Source organism: Loxodonta africana, chromosome 13 (genome assembly GCF_030014295.1).
Source record: "Loxodonta africana isolate mLoxAfr1 chromosome 13, mLoxAfr1.hap2, whole genome shotgun sequence".
NCBI lineage: Eukaryota > Metazoa > Chordata > Mammalia > Proboscidea > Elephantidae > Loxodonta > Loxodonta africana.
Window position 1 is genome coordinate 69,378,131 of NC_087354.1, and position 20,925 is coordinate 69,399,055.

Sequence of the window (20,925 nt, forward strand, 5' to 3'; positions counted from 1 at the left end):
CCTAAATCTGGAAAACACAACAAAAAACGATGAAGCCAGGCTGCAGTCTTGGAGTACTTTTGTTTCACTTCTGTATTACTTGAATCCCCATCAGCATTATTTCCTTGGCATGAATCTGGCTTGAAAGATATTAAGTTCTTAGTCTGTACCCTGTTTTCTCTAGGTAAATATTAAAGAACTTTGGTACATGTTTTGATGTGCAGAAGGAGAACAGTTCCCTTGGCAAAGCTTTGCATATTTGATAATCTAGTTGTTTGGGTCTCTACACGTAAAGGAATGTGAGGTTATAGGTGGCAGCTCGTGCATTTAAAAGATTTTGGAATCCAGTGTAGTTTGTGGAAAATCATGTATTTCACATTTAATGAATGAGAACAGTGTATTCACTGCCTCATTTTTCTTTTTAAGCCCAAGATTGTAGGACATGCCACATCTCCTCAGGTGGCCCCATTAGTGCTTCGGTTGGGGGGTGGGAAGGTGTAGGAGATAGCGATGTCATGACGAGGACCAGCTTGTAATTTCTAGGGTTGTAACACACCTGAGGGGCTACAGAAGTGTAGTGGAGGTCGAGCAACCCAAACAAAGAGGCCTCCTGTCCACTGCAGCCAAATGCATGTATTTGGCTAACAGTTTATGGCCTTAAGCTCAAAGAATTGAAGTTAGTTGTGTTCCGTGTGCACACTCAGGCTTGGCGTTACCTATCAATATATGCCAACCTGGAAGGTATTTCAAGGGAGCAGTGTTAGTTGACTTTACAGGTATGGAGGTACATGAGGTAACTTTCTATTTAGTTACAGTTCTGTGTTAGAGCCGTGCAGATAGCCTTAGAGCTCTGAACCAGTTGAGACCTGCAGATCTCTTGAATACCAGAATGATGTAATGGGAAGGACATTAGTGGAGGGCCCAGAAACCTAGGACCTGATCCTTTGCCTCCAGGGCTTACTACCGGCAGTCGAAACAGGTTTGTGACTGTGATGAAGTCACTTACATCAGCTCTCTAAACCTACTTGCCCCATTTATGAAACAGGGGAACTGTTTTGTAACTGTTACCTTGCAGGCTTATTGTAAGGAGTAAATGGGCTAATATTTGTTAGTCATTTAGCATAGAGTGTTGTTTTTGATACTGAGTGCTGTTGAGATGATTCCGACTCATAACAACCCTATAGGACAGAGTAGAACTGCCTCATAGGGTTTTCTAGGCTGTAATCTTTCTGGGAGCAGATCACCAAGTCTTTTTGCCATGGAGCCACTAATGGGTTCTAACTGCTGACCCTTGGGGTAGCAAGCCTTTTAGTGGGCCCCCTCACCATCTTCCCTGAGATTAGAAATGCTGACTGCCTTTGTAACTTGTGAATGAAAAAACTGGTTGAGTTTCATGTGGAATAAAATGAGAAATAAAGCTTAAAAACATTATCCTTTATACAAAGCATCTCTGTGCTTGTTTAAGGGACTGCACTAAATCCAGTAAAACGTCATGATTTTATATATATTTGCCCCCTTTGGAGTTGTTTCACAGACCTCCTTAGAGTATTTTATCCATAATTACCAAGTTAAAGGATATTTTTAAGTTTTGATACTCTACCTAGTGATGCGCGGGGCTGCAGAGATGCGCGTGCAACGAGGGCTGGAGCTGGGTGTCCATGCTTGCAGCACTAGATGGTTTGTGCTTTCCTTCCATACCCTAAGGGTAAGAATCACAGTTCTAGACCCTTTTCTAAAAGTTGCATCATTTTGCCTTTCATCTAAAGGTCTTTTAGTGGGTATTTTTATTTTAAAGAGAAAAAGAATTTGAGAACAACAAGATAAACATGGATTAGAGAGAGGAAAAATAAAGTTTTAAAAACCATGAGAGGAACTGAAAGAGCCTGTGAGCATTATTGTAAAGTCTAAAAAGTGAGGGAACCCTGGTGGTGCAGTGGTTAAGAGCTCGACTGCTAACTAAAAGGTCGGCAGTTCGAATCCATCAGCCACTCCTTGAAAACCCTATGGGGCAGTTCTTTTCTGTCCTAGAGGGTCACTAGGAGCCAGAATCCACTTGACGTCAATGAGTTTGGTTTTGTTTAAGAAGAGAGAGAGTAACAAGTCTTGGTGAGCAGTGGGGAATCACTGTACTTAATGAGGGGGATGGAGATTTGGCAAAAACAAAACAAAACAGGTTGCACTTTTTAATGTAAAAATAAGAATATTTTGCGATCATTTCTTATTTCTGAATGAATAAAATAAAAACGAGAACATCGTTCTGACAATCTCACCATCGTATTAAAAACAACCCTGTTATTACATTTGTTCCCTTTTTCTTGTTTATTTTTTTTGTGCGTGAATATGCTGATCATCAGTTGTGGAGTGTGTTTTTTTAATTTTATTTTCGATTTGCTTGACAGGAAGTCTTATTATAACATGAGTCTGTCAGTATTCATTATGTGGAGACAGATGCTATGTGGAGTGCAGAAACCACTGAGTCACTTCTTAGAGAGAGCTTTAGACTGGAGGCGGGACTGTATACTGGGCAGGAAAGGCCTTCAGGCAAGATGGCTCTCGAGTAAAATTAAGCCTTTGCTGTGTAGCATTAGCTGTGCAACCTTATGCCAAAGGTCCAGCTTCCCCGAGCTGCTGCTTGTAAAATGGGTATAATCTTGAGAGTATTGAATGAGATGAAATACGTACATCACCTACTATGGTGCACAGCCCCCAAAAGTTTCTGAATAAATACTAGCTTGTCTTAGAAGTGGCATTTTCCACTATCTTCTGTTAATCCCCAATGTGAGATGATGAGGACCCGTACAGAGGTTTAGTGTCGCAGATCTAAGCCTTTCTACCATTTCAGCTGGGTCGTTAGGCAGCGACCTGCTGTTGTTCTCGATGACAAGTCTGTTTTTGAATCTTCTCCGTTTCTCTGGCTGGAGTGGTGATTTGACAATCAGCGAAGGATACCTGGCTGGCTGACATTGAGCCTTTGAGACCTTTGTGTTTAAAACCTTGGCAGGCAGCCAGATCTTATCAGGCCCTGAGAGATACTGTCAGGTGTGTGTTTTGTCCTAATCACAGCCTGAACTTTTCAAATTGGGCAAGTTCTGACCTGAGCTAGCAAAGAAAGGGAAAGTGCTTTTAGGGAGCAGTGTGAAGTAGTCAGACCTGAGGAAGGAAGAAGGTCAGGACTGGGATAAACGTTTCTCAAACACCTGCTCTGAGGCAGGATGTGGGGTAGGAGACAGGGGCAGCCCAGACAGTGAGTGTCAGGTTGAGGGTGATGGGCCCCTTGGCCAATATGTTGGGTTGTTCCTTCTTATGTATTGAGTAGACGAGAGCTCTATAGCTCTATTCATCTTAAACCCAAAACCAAACCAGTTGCTGTGAAGTTGATTCCGATTTATGGTAATCCCTCGTGTTTCAGAGTAGAACTGTGTTCCATAGGGTTTTCAATGGCTGTGATTTTTTGGAATAGATTGCCAGGCCTTTCTTCCGAGGTGCCTCTGGGTGGCAACTGCAAACCTTTAGGTTGGTACCCCAGTGCTTAACTGTTTGTACCATCCAGAGACTCCCTACTCATCTTAATTAAAATCCATTGCCGTTGAGTTGATTGCAACTCACAGCAACCCTATAGGACAGAGTAGAAGTACCCCGTGGCATTTCTGATGATGTAAATTTGTATGGGCGCATAATGCCACGTATTTCTCCTGTGGAATGGCTGGGGGTTTGAAATGGCAACTTTTTTTTCAGTTAGCAGCCGAGCACTTAACCACTGCACCACAGAGCTCCTTCTACTAATCCTACCAAACCAAAAAACCCATTGCCATTGAGTTGATTCTGACTCATAGTGACTCTGTAGGAAAGAGTAGAACTACCCATAGGGTTTCCAAGGCTGTAAATCTTTATGGAAGCAGACTGCTGCATCTTTCTCCCACAGAGCGGCTGGTGGGCTTTGGTTAGCAGCTGGGTGCTTAACCACTGCACCACCAGGGCTCCTTCTACTCATCTTAGGAGGAATAAATTTCTTATTTAAGACTTTCTTATTTAAGTTTTTGTCATAAAACAAGAACCAAAATAATAATTAAATTTTTTTTTCCTAGGTCTTTCGGCGGCCCAGCGCAAGTTTGCTCATTCACTCAGAGACTTTAAATTTGAGTTTATCGGTGATGCAGAGACAGATGATGAACGCTGTATAGGTATGTAAAAGTGAGGTATCGTTTTGCTCCACTTAGCTTTGGCCACCAACTAATAATTTCTTTCTACTTACAGATGCTTCCTTACGTGAATTTTCAAATTTTTTGAAGAATTTAGAGGAACAGAGAGAAATTATGGTGAGTGGTAGGCTGTGAAGTCATAGGTCCAACTTATATGGGGAAGACCTGGGTTGAGAGCTGGTTCTGGTGGAAGCTTCCATACATTGATGCATGCATGAGGTATTGTTTTGTAGTGGAAAGACCACTGGGTGAAGTATCAGGAGCCCTGATTTCTGGTAGCGCTGACAGTAATGTGATCTTGGGCAGGTTGGTAGACCTCTAAGCCAGGGCCTGTTTCTTCGTCTTTAAAATGGTGGATTGGACTAAATCTTTACTTTCTAGCTTTTTGTTGGCAATGGAACACTTGAATTTATATCGAATCTCATGCAGAGCCTTAATGTATCAAGTAAGTAAAAGGAAGACTGAAGAAGAATAGACACATTTGAATTTTGGGGTTGCCAAAGAATATTGAATATACCACGGTCTGCCAGAAGAATGAACAAATCTGTCTTGGAAGAAGTATAGCCAGAATGCTCCTTAGAAGCAAAGGTGGCGTGACTTCATCTCTTTTACTTTGGACGTGTCATCAGGAGGGACCAATTACTGGAGAAAAACATACTTGATAAAGAAGAGGGTCAGGGAAAAAGAGAGAGGGTACCAATGAGATGGATTGACACAGTGGCTGTAACGATGGCCTCAAACATATCAGTGATTGTGAGGATGGTGCAGGACTGGGCAGTATTTTGTTTCTGTTTTCAATAAGGTCATTACAATTCAGAGCCGACTTGATGACACCTAACAGAAGCAACAGATAAAAACAGAAAAGCTTATGTGGAAGCAGAGGAACAGCTGAGGAATGTAGAAGTCTGACTCACACCTCTGTAGAGTTCTAGACTCTGGAGAGGGAGAGAACTCAAGCCTGGCAGTCCTTGAAATACCACTTTGCCTTGAAATTAACATAAAAGCAATAGTAATAGCTACCCTCCCTTGGTGGTCTCTGTGTGCCTGGTGGGGGCTCTGCTGAGTGCATTGATGGATGACCTTATTTTAGTTGCACTCCTGTCAGTGATGAATTTTGGGGTACTGAATAATATTTGCCCACTTTTCTTAAAAGCTTGCACTTCCTTCTTAATGACTGATATTCATTCATGGAGTGAACATTTATAGTGGAATTGCCATCAGGTTACACAAACTATTCTCATAGTCTTTCTAGGACTTTTTTGTTTTATTATATTTATTTTTGTTGTTGAGAATATACATTAACAATGTCTAACCATATGATTCAGTGACATCGATTACATTCTTTGAGTTGTACAATTTTCCAGGCTTTTAAAAATATACAGACTTTTCTTCTATGTTCTTGAGCATGAGTTGTTGTTGGTAGGTGCTGTCACGTTGGTTCCAATTCCCAGTGACCCTATATACAACAGAATGGACTTTGCTTGGTTCTGTGCCATCCTCTAATCCACCAGCCACTCCTTGGAAACCATATGGGGCAGTTCTACTCTGTCCTCCAGGGTCGCTATGAGTCAGAATTGACTTAAGGGCAACAGGCTTTTTTTTCCCCCAGTGGTGCCATCCTCACAATTGTTGCAATATTTGAACCCATTGTTGCAGCCACTGTGTCAGTCCGTCTCGTTGAGGGTCTTCCTCTTTTGCACTGATCCTCTACTTTATCAAGCATGACATCCTTCTCCAGGGACTGATGCCTCCTGATAACATGTCCAAAGTTCGTGAGATGTAATCTCCCCATCCTTGCTTCTAAGAAACATTCTAGCTGCACTTCTTCCAAGACAGGTTTGTTTGTTCTTCTGGAAGTCCATGGTATATTCAGTATTCTTCCCCAACACCGTAATTCAAAGGCGTCAATTCTTCTTCAGTCTTCCTTATTCGTTGTCCAGCTTTCACATGCATGTGAGGTGATTGGAAACACCATGGCTTGGGTCAGGTACACCTTAGTCCTCAAAGTGACATCTTTGCTTTTTAACACTTTAAAGAGGTCTTTTAAGTGAGCATGACTACTACCTAGAATTATGTTGACATGTAAGTGTATGGGTGTGTTCAGGTGTCGTACTAATAGCAGTATCTAACATGATAGCTGCAATAGTTAGTATCTGTGTGCCAGGTACTGTTCCAAGCTGTTTACCTAATATTAAGTCATTTAATTTCTCACATAAGCTTTATGAGATACATACTGTTATTGCTTCCCTTACTGTCTTATTTATCTACTGCTGCTATAACAGAAATTCCACAAGTGGATGGGGTCATGGATTGAATTGTATCCACCAAAAATTATGTGTATCCATTTGGCTAAGCCATGATTCCCAGTATTGTGTGATTGGCCACCATTTTGTCATCTGATATGATTTTCCAATGTGTTGTAAATCCTGTCTCTATGATGTTGATGAGATGGGATTAGTGGCAGGTATGTTAATGAAGCAGAATTCAATCTACAAGATTCCCCTGGAGCTGATGCCTTGAATGTGGACTTCTAGCCTCCTGGACTGTGAGAGAATAAACTTCTGTTTGTTGAAGCCATCCACTGGTAGCTGTTAGAACAGCACTAGATAACTAAGACAGATGGTTTCAACAAACAGAAGTTTATTCTCTCACAGTCTAGGAGGCTAGAAGTCCAGGGTGTCAGCTCTGGGGGAAGGCTTTCTCTCTCTCTCTCAGCTCTGGAGGAAGGTCCTCGTCATCAGTCTTCCCCTGGACTAGGAGCTTCTCAGTGCAGGAACCCTAGGTCCAAAGGATGCACTCTGCTCCTGGCGCTGCTTTCTTGTGGTCTGAGGCCCCCATGTCTCTCTGCTTGCTTCTCTCTTTTATATCTCAAAAGAGAGCAGCTCAAGACACAGTCTAATCTTGCGGGTTGAATTCTTCATTAACATAACTGCCACTGATCCCATCTCATCAATACCATAGAGGTAGGATTTACAACACGTAGGAAAATCACATCAGATGACAAAATGGTGGACAGTCACACAATACTGGGCATCATAGTCTAGCCAAATTGATACACCTATTTTTGGGAGACACAATTCAATCCATGATACCTACAGGTGAGGGAACTGAGGCTCAGTACCTTGCCCAAGGTCACCTAACTGCTGAGAGGTAGAGCTGGTACCTGATAAGAACCAGCCACCCTGAGCCATTGCCTTTGCTACCCGCTTCAGAGGTGTTACTGTAATCTCTGAGGGCCGTCCTTCTGGTTGGTGGCAAGTGGGAATTGCAGTCTGGTGGAGTTGCCGTAGGGGAAGAAGTTGGAGGAGGACACTGATTTTGATTTACCAAGTGACAGGACATCCATCTTGTGAAAGGCCTAGCATAGTTCGCATTGTTCTTTTAGTTCTGAGATAATTCATAATAATTTAAGTACCATAGAGGGCATATGAAAGTACCGTGGTCTCCTTAGTTTTTCTGGCACAGACAGACATAATCAACCATTACTCATGTCGTTCTGTAGTCATTCATTTTTTAGATGCTTGGGAAAGACTAAATGTGATAGTGGATGAAAATAGTGTCGCGATGTCCCCTTTCTGCTATATAAACTTCGTGGGTGTGTGTGTGTATGGTGATGAAGGGACATGTTCCCAGTTTATATGAATAGTTTTAACTTTTGTGTTCTCAAAGCCTCTTTGATGTTTAGTTGTACTTGCAAGCCACTTTCCTGAAAACCTGAGCATTCAATAAATATTTATTGCTTACCATTTATGTTCCAGTTGCTTTTTTACAATCTGGGGACTTGGTGGCAAACAAAGCAAAGTCCCTGAGTTCATGGGGGTTACATTCTAGAAAGGGGAGGTGATAAATAAAGATATAAAACATTGTCAGGCATTGATAAGTGCTACAACACAAAATAAAAGTGTACTAAGGGGCCAGAGAGTGAGGCAGGATACTATTTTATATAGGGTGGTGAGGAAAGGCTTCATTCAGCAGAAACCTATGTGAGGCATCTGGGGAAAGAGTTCCGGGCAGGGTGGTGTTTTATTTCAGCTCTACACAAATACTGTGTGACCACTGTCTTGTTTTGAGATTCTATTTCTTCTTTATGTTCCTTGAGATGAATTAAGTAGATCAAAAAACTGGAACGTGGTCTAAGCGCCAGGCTGTCTGATATAGATAGCGTTGTTAACAGAGCTATTGTTAGCTGCCTTATTGAATTAATCTTCAGCTGTGGTGAAGGTTGATAGAGTCTTAGGTAGGACAAGGGTGTCAAGGTTGGGCTTCCAGTGCAGGATACAAGTGAGAATAGGATTGCTGTATAAGGCTGTGAACTTCAGGGAGGAATGACCCAAAGTGTTACAAGTTACAACCCATTTGTGGGAACAGAAAAAAAGCTGGTATAAAGGTGAAAGGAACAGGAGGCAGCTACAAACAACTATAGAATTGACAAGACACTTAAAACTTTTTTTTTTTTGTTACTTTTTAGTTTGGAAAATTTCAAGTGTGTACAAAAGTGAGGAGAAAAAATAAATCACATGTAGTCTACACCCAGCTTCAGTAACCACTGCCACACACCAGCGTTGTTTCTTCTGTACCCTCACTTCTCCCCCAGTTTATGTTAGGAAGCCAGGCATCATATAATTTCATCCATAAAAACCTCAAAATATCTCTAAAAGTGACTTAAAAAGCCACACAAAACCACAATATCCTTATTATACCTAAAAACAAACAATAATTCCTTAATTATTAAAGAAGTAGGTAGTGTTTACATTTTCCTGATGTTGTTGTTGTTATGTGCCGTTGAGTCAGTTCTGACTCGTAGTGACCCTGTGTACAATAGAACGAAACACCGCCCAGTCCTGCGCCATCCTCACAATCTTTCTTGTGTTTGAGCCCGTTTTTGTAGCCGCTGTGTCAGTCCATCTTGTGGAGGGTCATCCTCTTTTTCACTGACCCTGTACTTTACCAAGCATGATGTCCTTCTCCAGGGACTTGTCCCTCCTGATCACATGTCCAAAGTCTCATCATCCTCACTTCCAAGGAGCATTCTGGCTGTACTTCTTCCAAGACAGATTTGTTCCTTCTTCTGGCAGTCTGTGGTATATTCAGTATTCTTTGCCAACACTATAATTCAAAGGCATCAATTCCTTCGGCCTTCCTGATTCATTGTCCAGCTTTTGCATGCATATGAGGCGATTGAAAATACCATGGCTTGGGTCAGGTGCATCTTAGTCCTCAAAATGACATCTTTGCTTTTGAACACCTTACAGAGGTCTTTTGTGGCAGATTTGCCCAATGCAATGGGTTGTTTGATTTCTCGACTGCTTCTTCCATGGGTGTTGATTGTGGACCTAGATATTTTCCTGATACTTATTCATATTCCCTCCCTTCCTCCCTAACAAACTAGCTACTGGTGTGTTTGAATCTGGATCCAGACACATTGCGTTTGGTTGATATGTTCCAAAGCCTCTTTTAGTCTGTAGGTTCTTCTTCCCCTATTTCTTTCGTTGAAGAGAATTTCTGATACTTTTTATTAGCTTAAAAATCTTAAAATAGTGATTTCTGAGTTATCTACTGGAATCCCTGGTGATGTAGTGGTTAAGTGCTGTGGCTGCTAACCAAAAGGTTGGCAGTTCAGATCCACCAGGCACTCCTTGGAAACTCTATGGGACAGTTCTGCTCTGTCCTGTGGGGTCGCTATGTGTCGGAATTGACTCGATGGCAGTGGGTTTATCTATCAGCAGGGCTTTGAAGTGGTTCTGGTTAGAACTTGTGTTAAGTATTTGCATTTCTAACAAGTTCCAAGTGATACTAATGATGCTGGTTAAGGACCAGTTCTCAGAACCACTAGTAGACCGGTGGTTCTCAAAATTCATTATATGTAAGAATTACCTGGATATCTTGTTAAAATGTAGGTTCTCATTCATTTTGTCTGGGGTGGAAATGTAGATTCTCAGCACGGGTTTGAACTGGATGATGAAACCAGCTCAAAGCCCTGGTTAACAGTGAATTATAATAATGAAACTAATAAAAGTTAAGAAGTTTGACAATTAACCCATGTTGGCATTATTCGGTTGCTTCTGTTTAATCTTAGTCGTTAGTGATCACTGAAAATTGCATGAAATCATTATGCTACCTTTGTTTCTTCAAAATGCATGGGAATCTTAATAGTGATAATAAAAAAATAGCTTTCATGCTTTACTTGACACCAGCCTTAAACTTTTGAATAAGAAAAGATAACTTTCCTCAAGAAATTTCCAGTCTGGTCCTGGAGAATAACTAGTAAAAAGCTAATTATAGTTTATTGTACTAAGTGCTATAACAGAGCGGTAGAGTATGTCTGGTCATGGTGTGAGGAGCTGCTAAGTCTGTGATCATCAGAAAGGACTTTATGGAAGAAGTAGTATTTGACCTGTGAGTCCATGGGGCAGGGAAGTGGGAACTTTGAATAGAACCCAACAAGCTCAGATCTCCAGAACTCAATGACCAGGAGAAGATAAAGAAGGTCATTAAACAGCCAAAATGGATGTCAGTGCATTTTGAGAACTTTTAAAAACTCTTGTTTTACTTAAAATTATTACAAACTAGCAGCATGTTAAAAGTCACAAATTAAAAAAAAATGCAGAATGGCAGTTGTAAAATGGAGCTAGAAATCATCGAAAATTGGTCCCAAGAACTTAAACTCTTAGTGGTTGCTCCATCTTGAAAAACAATTAATTTAGTATTCTCTGATGTTTTAAATTAAATGATGGCACAGCATAATAACTTGATATTTGTAATTAAGGCAGAGTCATTAAAATGTTAAAATTGGTTTTCATGTAATCTGTGTGTTAGGAGGCAAAGACCAAGGGCAAACATTTAAAGAAGCTTGCCATATTCTAAATGTTAAAGTAGGACCTTGGTCTTTAAAGTTATCTGTCTGGAAAGCTCAGTGTTCTACAACAAGTTTTTCCTTGTTGGCTTTGAACAACCGAGCATATATGTTGTTTACCTAGTTATATTTAGCTCAACAAATAATATTGTGTGCCTACTACTTTCAACAAATAATATTGTGCGCCTACTACTTTCAAATCTCTCTTGGATGAAGTGCAGCCAGAATGATCCTTAGAAGTGAGGATGACTAGTCTTTATCTCACATATTTTGGACATGTTGTCAGGAGGGCCCAGTCCCTGGATAAGCACATCAAGCTTGGTAAAGTAGACTCCTCAGCAAAAAAGAGGAAGACCCTCAAGGAGATGGATTGACACAGTGGCTACAACACTGGACTCAAACATAGCAATGATTGTGAGGATGATGCAGGACAGGGCAGTGTTTTGTTCTGTTGTGCATAGGGTCGCTGTGAGTGGGAACCGACTCGAGGGCAGCTAACAATAACTACATCTAAGCACTGTGCCAAGTATTACAAAGATGGAGACGTAGTTCCTGCCTTTGTCCATTGGGGGAGATGGCCAGGACATGGAATTTCAGCATACTTTGTGGGTAACAGAGTGGTTGGGTAGTTCAGGTAAGGTGTTTTGGAGAGATGATTCTTGAGCTGAGTTGAAGGATGAATCACACACAATTAGCCAGATAAAGAAAGATAGAATTGAAACTCTACCTTTCTCAGGGAGAAAACTGGTTGCTTTTGTGAAAGAAGGAGGGATATTTTTTGCGTATCTCCTCCACTAACATCTGGCTCTGTTGACATTAAAACAGATTGTTGGGAGGGAAGTAGAAAGAAGGCCAGTTAAGAAGTCACGGTGTTTCCTTCTATGCAGAAAAGTCCAGCTTCTATGAATTGGTGTGCCCAGCCCCTTAAAAAGTTAACATTGTCTTTTTGAGGACAGCAGCTTCAGATGAGTAGTTTTTATAGATAACGTTGCCAGCCCTGCTAGTGAAAGTGAACTACTTGAACTGGGGGACAGAGTACAGTTAGGGGCTGGAATTGCTGTGTTCACTTCTGTGCACCCTCTCCGAGGAAAGCACTGTGTGGTGTTTTGTTGCCAGAATTCCGGAGATGTTCTCTCTGGCATAGCAGGACATGTTGTACTTATCTGAGGTGGGCAGCTGTCCAGGAATTTAAGGACTTTTTAAAATAGTGCTGTAGTGTTTATGATGTTCTTTTAAGAGCTCTTCATATTGTATTTACTTCTCTGCATGTATCCTTTTATCAGATTATTTGGTTTTTAACCCCAGCCTAAAAATGATCACCCACTTCCAGAGGGTTGTGGCAAATCAGGGCAGTTGTATGAGGCCCGGTTTGTGCTCGTCCACCCACCTAAAGGTTGGCAGTTAGAACTCACCCAGTGGCACCATGGAAGAAAAGCCCGGCAATCTACTTCTGTAAAGTTACAGCCAAGAAAATCCTATGTAACCCGTCTATAACACATGGGGTTACCATGAGTTGCAATCTACTTCACGGCAATGGGTTTTTTTTTTTTTTTTTTTGGTATGAGGCTCAGAGGTTCAGAAGGCTTCAGGTAAGAGGAGATGCTAGGAGAGAGAAAGGTAGACCTTACCAGATGGTGCACCAGAAAATGCCTGTGATGCTGCTGCTCATCAAGTCCCTGCCGTGCAGAAGTGCCAGGGACAAGACTGGGCTGGCAAGCAGAAGGGAGGAGGCATCTGGTCACCAGCTGCATCCCTTCCCTCATTGGGCAGGAATACTCTTTGCATATACAGGTTATTGAGGCTTGTGACACCCTCTCCTTTTTATTTCTTTCTTTTTATGTTGTGTTTCCCCTGCACAGATTTCACCCTTGTGAAAGCACTGGGTCAGGGGACACTTGCTCGGTGATGTGCCCAGAGTTTATATCCCAAAAGAGAAGGCACTATGTTTCTGAGTAGCAGACACTTCTGTTAACAGTTTATATGGCCATAGGCAAGACACGATGCGTGTTCCTGGACTCACTTGCGTCCCTCTCTTCTCATCATTTCTTTCATTGTCTTGAGTCTCTTACATAATCATGTGGTTAAGTGATTTTTTTTATTGTGCTTTAGATGAAGGTTTACAGGACAAAGTTTGATTTCTCATTAAGCAATTAATATGCATATCATTTTGTGACATTGCTTGTCAGTGCTGTAATGTGTCAATACTCTCCCTTTCTTGACCTTGGGTTCCCCATTTCCATTCTTCCGGCTTTCCTGCCCCCTCCTGCCTTCTTGTCCTTGCCCCTGGGCTGGTGTGCCCAGTTAGTCTTGTATATGTGCTTGAGCTATGTGTATTATTGTTTGTTTTATGGGCCTATCTCATCTTTGGCTGAAGGGTGAACCTCAGGAGTGACTTCAGTATTAAGTTAAAAAGGTGTCCAGGCACCATATTCTCAGGGTTTCCAGTCTCTGCCAGATCAGTAAAAATCTGGTCTTTAAAAAAAATTAATTAATTAATTGTGCTTTAAGTGAAAGTTTACAAATCAAGTCAGTCTTTCATACAAAAACTTATACATACCTTGCTATGTACTCCTAGCTGCTCTTCCTGTAAGGAGACAGCACATTCCTCCTCTCCACCCTGTATTCCCCGTGTCCATTCAACCAACTCCTGTTCCCCTCTTCCTTCTCATCTCACCTCCAGACAGGAGGTGCTCACATAGTCTCGTGTGTCTTCTTGAGTCAAGAAGTTCACTCCTTACCAGTATCATTATTTATCTTATAGTCCAGTCTGATCCCTGTCTGAAGAGTTGGCTTTGGGAATGGTTCCAATTCTGGGCTAACAGAGGGTCTGGGGACCATGACCTCCAGGGTCCCTCCAGTCTCAGACCGTTAAGTCTGGTCTTTTTACGAGAATTTGAGATCTGCATCCCACTGTTCTCCTGCTCCATCAGGGATTCTCTGTTGTGTTCCCTGTCAGGGCAGTGATCGGTGGTAGCCGGGCACAGTTTAGTTCTTTTGGTTTCAGGCTGATGTAGTCTCTGGTTTATGTGGCCTTTTCTGTCTCTTGGGCACATCTTTACCATATGTCTTTGGTGTTCTTCATTTCTCCTTTGCTAAATCTGGTCTTTTTTTGTGAGTTAGAATTTTGGTCTACATTTTCCTCTACCTCTGTCCAGGACCCTCTATTGTGATCCCTGTCAGAGCAGCCAGTGGTGGTAGCTGGGCATCATCTAGTTGTGCTGAACTTAGTCTGGTGTGTGGTTAAGTGATTTCCATAACTTTCTGGTTTTTGACACTGGTTTTTGTTCCACATTTTCTAATTACTTTTTTTTTTTTTAAATGCTATATGATGTTATGAAAACCATGTATATTGGTTAAAATGAATAAAAGTTATTTTATCTTTTGGAAAAGAATTTCAAGATATACTTTCTTTAGTATACCTTATGGCAGTGGTTCTCAAAGTGTGGCCCCTGGTCCAGCAGCATCAGTATCACCTGGGAACCATGTTAGAAATGTAAGTTCTCAGAGCTGACCCCTGACCTCCTGAATCAGAAATGTGGGGTGGGCCTTTTGTCTGTGTTTTAGCAGCCCTCCAGGTGATTCTGAAGCATGCTTAAACTTGAGAATCACTGGCCTTGGGTGTCAGTGAAATCTCTGTTAGCCATTCTTGCCTTGGAGCTAGATCTCTTTGAAAGTTGGATGCACTTACTTTTGGTAACATTGTGCCTCACAAGATGTTAAAATAATCTTTGAAAGCCTAAGCTTTCACCTGTCATTTCTAAAGGATTTGAGACTATATCTAGGTTATTTTAATGGAACAGGTTTTTGCTGTTAGGAATTTTAGTGTTTACTATTGATTGTGAATTCCTATATGGCATGAGATGCCGTATGTACCCTAGGCATTAGATGACATTGAAAAGATTATGCCCTTTAGTTCCCCTTATTATAGTTATATTTGTGTTATGAACAAGCCTGTTTTCATCAGTTCTTTTACAGAAAAACTGATACATTTTTAGGTGGAATTCTGTTGGCATTCATATTCAGAATGGAAAAAAAAATCCATCTTGAACTTCATGAAAATATTTCTTTGTTTGCTTTGGAAGTTGTCGGTGACCTCACTTTATGAAGAATTTTTCTCTTTGAAAATGACCTTTACAATTCAGCAACATTGGTTTTTCATATAAATCATGTTTTTTCCCCTGTAAACCCATTATAATTCAGTCAGATCCAGACTTCATTGTAAAACCTGTTTTTCAGGAATATGCCTTTTGAGAGTTTAATTTTTACTGGCTCAGAACCCCCAGAGATTATGATCAGCACTAACTCAATTCAGAATTCTGAATGAGGGAGGATTGCCTTAGGCGAGGGGCCTGGACTCTTCCTGGGCCCTTTTCCATGTGTGGCCTTGCCCCTGTGACTCAGTGTCCTGCCTCTTAGTGACTCATTATCATCTGGGGCCCCTCAGCCTTGTCATCCTCACGCCTACTTCCCTATTGAAACTTGAAACTTATGTTTCCTATATTTTATATCCTGGGGGCCTTTTCTCTTATTTCTGAAGAATCAGCAAGCTTCTCTGAAAAACCAGTTTATACTTCTGTGAAAGGGCAAAGGGTAACCCATGCATCAGATAAGGGCTGGAGATCTCACCTCTTTGTTGGTCAAAGGCCAAGGTGTCCTTGTCTGAACAAGTCTTTTTCTCCTTTTCTTGGTTCACAGTGTTATTGCCTTACCGTATATAAGAGGCTCCCTTTCAAGCTGTGCCACGGAGTAATACCTTTCGCTTCAGAAATTAAAATCTTCCCTCATTTAAAACTGAAAAAACAAAATGTCAACTCTGCCTTGTGATACTTTTACAGCTTTCTGACAGGCTTATATTTTACTTTGGTGGGGTTTTATTCCATCTCATAATGTTCTGCCCAAGTATTTATTTGGATTAAAAAATAGAAGCTAGGCCCTTATTGTCCCTGACACATAGAGGAAAGAAGACCAAGGCTAAATATCTGCATACCCTTACTTGTGTAACTCATTCCTCATATACCCAGTAGCTTTTGTTTTAAGGTTCTCAATTTTTCCTTAAAAAAAACAAAAACAAAAACAAACTGTTCTGGCAAATTCTGATTTCAATAATCTGAGTAAAATTGCTCCTTTCTTCTTTCAATAAATGTCCTTCAGAATTGATACTTTTTCTTTTGCAAATAAATACTAAGATATTTGTTCACAGACAATAGATATTGTAGGAATGTTAAAATTTATGATAAATTTACTTTTTTCCTTTTTTTAAAGGCAGGGCATAGCCAAGTATTCAAGGAATTAAGTTTTAAGAACTTCAACTCAGATCCTCGTATTTTGTTAGGTGTCAAGCTATTCAACACTTAAAAGAATTGAAGGTTAATAAAAATTCATAATGGAGACTTTTTATGCTTGGACTGTCTGAATGAAAGCAGAGGTGAGAACTGAACTTGTAAGTTTGAAATTTGTATTTCAAAAATTACGGTTCCTGGGCTATTAAAGGAGCCGTGCTGGTGCGTACTTAAAGTGCTTGATTGCTAACCAAAAGGTTGGATATTCAAACCCACCAGCTGCTCCGCTGGAGAAAGACGTGGCAGTGTGCTTCAGTAAAGATTAAATAGCCTTGGAAACTCTATGGGGCAGTTCTACTCTGTCCTATAAGGGTTGCTAGGATTCGGAATCGACTCCATAGCAATGGGTAGGCCGTTAAGTAGAGCTGTCATGGCCTGAAAGAATCAAGCATTCAAGGGACCATTTCATATTAATTATTTCCTAATTTTCACGTTTAAACTCTGTGGAATAAATTTGCAGCATCTCTTCATTGATGTCCCAATTAGAGATCTGTGCTCGCATTCATTAAGATTCTCAATAGTTCTTAGCTAGTGAGTTTGGGATATTACCACTATAAAATTTCGTTTTAGTCTTTATGTAATTTTTTTTTTTTAAATCAGGAGGAGTATATTTACTTGAACTGTGCTTAAAAAAATCCTGAAGGGATTTATTTATTTGGAAGCTAAAATTGCTTCAAGTACAACGTCCCCGACCTCCTCAATTGCGTCACGTCAGTAGGGAGCAAATATTGTTCCTTCTTTATTGTTGAGAATGTTCAGGTAACAAAAGGAATTTTTTTTTTTTTTAATATTCTAAAAACAGAACTAGTTAGGACAGAGCCAGAATGAGAAGATATTGGTCTCCTGTTTGTCACTGCAGTATGGCTCTTTTAGCAAAACTAGTTGTAGAACCTTTTCAGTTTTTGTCCACATCAGAGTCTTTTGACTGTCCCCTCTCTAGCTTTTTTTTATTTCATCAGATATGGCAAAAAAAAAAAAAAAGGTAACATTTTATTTTTCATAATGATCTTCCTATTAAAACTTGAGCCTGGATTGATGGGAGAAGAGAGGACACAGGGAAAGACTGACTAGATGCAGAAAGAGGTACCAGAGAATGAGTGTTAATTAAAAATGAGTTGGTTTATCAGGGGGAAAATCTTGTTTAGGAATATTGAGAAATGTCATGCTGGAACCATTTTGAGAAGATTGTTTGAGGTTCTGAAATGTTTTAGATGTTAATTCTGAGTTAGTCTGGATTCTCTGTTGCGGGCTCTAGTTATTTGGACCAGAAAGAGAATTTATTAAGGAAGATTAGGTAGCTTGCAGTATCTTTGGTCCTTAAAAAAAAAAAAACCAAACCCAGTGCCGTCGAGTCAATTCCGACTCATAGCAACCCTACAGGACAGAGTAGAACTGCCCCATAGAGTTTCCAAGGAGCGCCTGGTGGATTCGAACTGCCGACCCTTTGGTTAGCAGCCGTAGCACTTAACCACTACGCCACCGGGGTTTGGTCCCTAGGTTATGCAAATGGTTGGTTTGTGCCTGACAACTGACCTACAGATTGGCAGTTAAATCCATCCAGCAGCCCCACAGAAGAAAGCCCTGTAAATCTGCTTCTACAGAGATTGTTGTTGTTATTGTTAGGTGTTGCCCAGTCAGTTTTCAACTGATAACGACCCGATGTGACAGGGTAGAACTGCCCAATAGTGTTTTCTAGACTGTAATCTTTATGGGAGCAGGTTGCCAGGCCTTTCTTCTGTAGAGCCACTTGGTGGGTTCAAACCACTAACCTTTTGGTTAACTGCCTGGCAGTCTGCTTCTGCAAAAATTACAGCCATGAAAACGCTGTGGAGCAGTTCTACTCTATAACACATCTGGTTGCCATGAATTGGAATCCACTTGATGACAGTGGGTTTTTTTTTTTTTTTTTTTTTTTTAGCATTTTCTTTAAAAGGCTTTGAGAATTAGAAATGATGGCCAGAGTTGTACCACAGAGCTGGGCTGGAGAAGATACTGCTGCTTGCGTCAGCAACACCATTGACCCTGGTGCTGCTGGTAGGACTCTGCCTCTGGACAGGAGGAGTTGCCACCACCTCACCAGGATCTCTGGTCACTGTTTTTTCAAAGCACTCACTTATAAATCAAAGTCTTGGGTGGGAGCATCTGGTTAGTAGAACTTAGGCCATATGCCAGTGCCTCACTGGGAAAGCAGGTGTCTGTCATTTCAGCTTCTATTCTGGGAGGTAGGCTCTGCTTCATTGGATGGAGAAGTCCCCAAATATAGGAAGGGATTTCGAGTGCTAGGTAGGTCAAAAGGACAGGTGTCTACTACCTATAATGTGTATGCCTGATTGTAAGGCAGTACTATTTCCCAGGAGAATATTAAAACAAAATTTTTTTTTTTGCTAAGCTGAATATATATGAACTTTTAGGTATGTATATGTATGGCTACTAGAGAATTAGATGTCTACTTTCATTCTTTAGTTGTTTAATTGCATGTCTGTATTTTGAAGTTAAATAACAAACAAAATCAATTATAGTTTAGAAATCTTCCCACTCATTTCATAAAGTTAGTCCAGCTCTTGCCATGCATTTTTGACGTTAATGTGTTTATTACTGGGACACATTCTGAATTTTTCAGCACAGCCTTCCAGAGCACCTCATGGCCACATCTGTCTGAGTTCTTTGAGATATAGCATCTTTCAAAATATGCATGATGCTTTCATTGAAAATTTTCTGTCAAGCTACAAGTACCCATTTGCAGCACTTTTGGAAAGTTTCTTTCGAAAGTTTGTTCTTTAGTATTTTTGTGATTTTCTTAATATAACCACTTAACTTATTCCACTCTTTTAGACTGACCTTTACAAAACACTGGAAATGCTGGTGGTGTAGTGGTTAAGTGCTACAGCTGCTAACCAAAAGGTCAGCAGTTTGAATCCACCAGGGGCTTCTTGGAAAACCTATGGGGCAGTTCTACTCTGTCCTATAGGGTTGCTATGAGTCAGAATCAACTCGAAGGCAATGAGTTTGGTTTTTTTTTTTTTTGGTTTTGCAAGGCACTGGACACTTATGATTTTGAGATCATTTCCAGAATTATGATGAAGTCTTCTTTAAATTTCTTCCCTTCTTGTTTTTGTAACTCAGTCCTATTTGTGGTTTTCAAGTGTCAAAAGCTAGCCATGAATGGGACCGTTGCAGATTAAGCTTCCTCAAACAGTTCTTTGTTGATCAGAATAATGAAAAATGTACTTCCTTAAGGAGACTCTGCAAGAATTCTTAAATAAAGTGAGTCCCTCTTTTCCTTGATTCTGTTTCCGGGAAAAATAAGGAGTATGTCTGTGCTGAATGGTCTCTGGCTGCTTTTTTCAGCATTGAAATTGGAAAGTAGAGTGTTCCCTTTGGTGAAATGGGAAGCATCTGGAAGGTCATGGGAGAAAATAGTGGAAATCCTCCTTTGCTCTTATATTATGCTTTCCTCTGGGACCAAGAACACTTGGAATCCAGGCTTAAAATAACAAGGGCCGTGGGAAACAGACATAATTCCTTCTGTTTCATCAGACTCAATCCATCTTTGTTAGTACTGAGTGACTAGAAAGGCATGATTTTGTATTAATATTGACTTATTCATTGTTTTAATCTAGATGGAGACTTGAAAAAATTGTTATGAAAAGTATTCTAGGATGTAGGTATACCTTTGTTATCCTTTTACTGAGTAAAGGTTTCTAGCCTAACCCCTATTCTCTTTGGAAATTATAACATTAGAACTTAATCTTTGCTCTCAAATGTGGGAGAAATTTGAACTATTTGCAGTGGTTCCTCCTCATAGTAGAGTCTGATTCTCTGCTGGTCAGTTATTACTGTCCACATTTCTTAGCTTTAGCTTGAGCTATAGAGATAGGTAATGATACCATCTTCCCTTTCCATTTTTGGACGTTTAGGATTCTTATATCCAAATATCTAATGAAAAGAGATTTTGGACTTGGGTAGTTGTGGGAAAAAATGAAATAATATTGTTCATTTGCTTTGAATTGTGATGTTAGTGGCTTCTGTGGTTGGCTGTCAAGGCATTAGAAGGGGACATTGAAATGAAGTTTACCCTTCTGCTTCTCACAGCTCGTTTAGAATCCCAGAATCATAGAAATGAGTAGGAGTTCAGAGGTCTCTCAGGCCAACTTTCTCCCAGTCCAGGAATCTGTGGTAGCTTATCCTTGGATACTGGTCATCTAGCCTCTCCCTGTTTATGTGGAAGGAGCCGGAGCTCACTACTTAGCAAGGCAGCCTGGTCCTTTATTATTCTTGTTGAGCTTCTCTTGTCAGCAAACCCAAATATGCCACTCTACAACTTGTACCCTTTAGACCTGATTTTGTCCTTTTTAAGCAAACAAAAAAGATTTTTCTTTTTTTTAACATAGTGGCCATTTAAATATTTAAAGACAGCTATCCTGGTCCCTCTAACTGTTCTTTTTCTCCCCACTCCCATTAAACACCTCTGGTTTCCTCACCTATTCCTCCTAAAACTGTTCAGCATCTTTGTCACTGGTTTTTTTTTGCTTTGTTTTTCTTTTTTTTATAATTT

At 40.5% G+C, this 20,925-nt stretch overlaps 1 protein-coding gene across 5 annotated transcripts in view; it reads left to right on the plus strand.

The window, feature by feature from the left end:
* ARHGAP10 (Rho GTPase activating protein 10) overlaps positions 1–20,925 on the plus strand; it is a 366,346-nt gene that overhangs the window by 92,773 nt on the left and 252,648 nt on the right. For 4 of the 5 annotated variants that reach the window (XM_023557138.2, XM_003417542.4, XM_023557137.2 and 1 more), the window contains exons 2-3: positions 4,065–4,160; positions 4,234–4,295. In XM_023557138.2, coding sequence (XP_023412906.1) covers positions 4,065–4,160; positions 4,234–4,295 — 158 coding nt within the window. Of the gene's footprint in view, positions 1–4,064; positions 4,161–4,233; positions 4,296–18,329; positions 19,635–20,925 lie in introns of those variants that run through there. The other variant, XM_023557139.2, reaches the window with a different exon arrangement.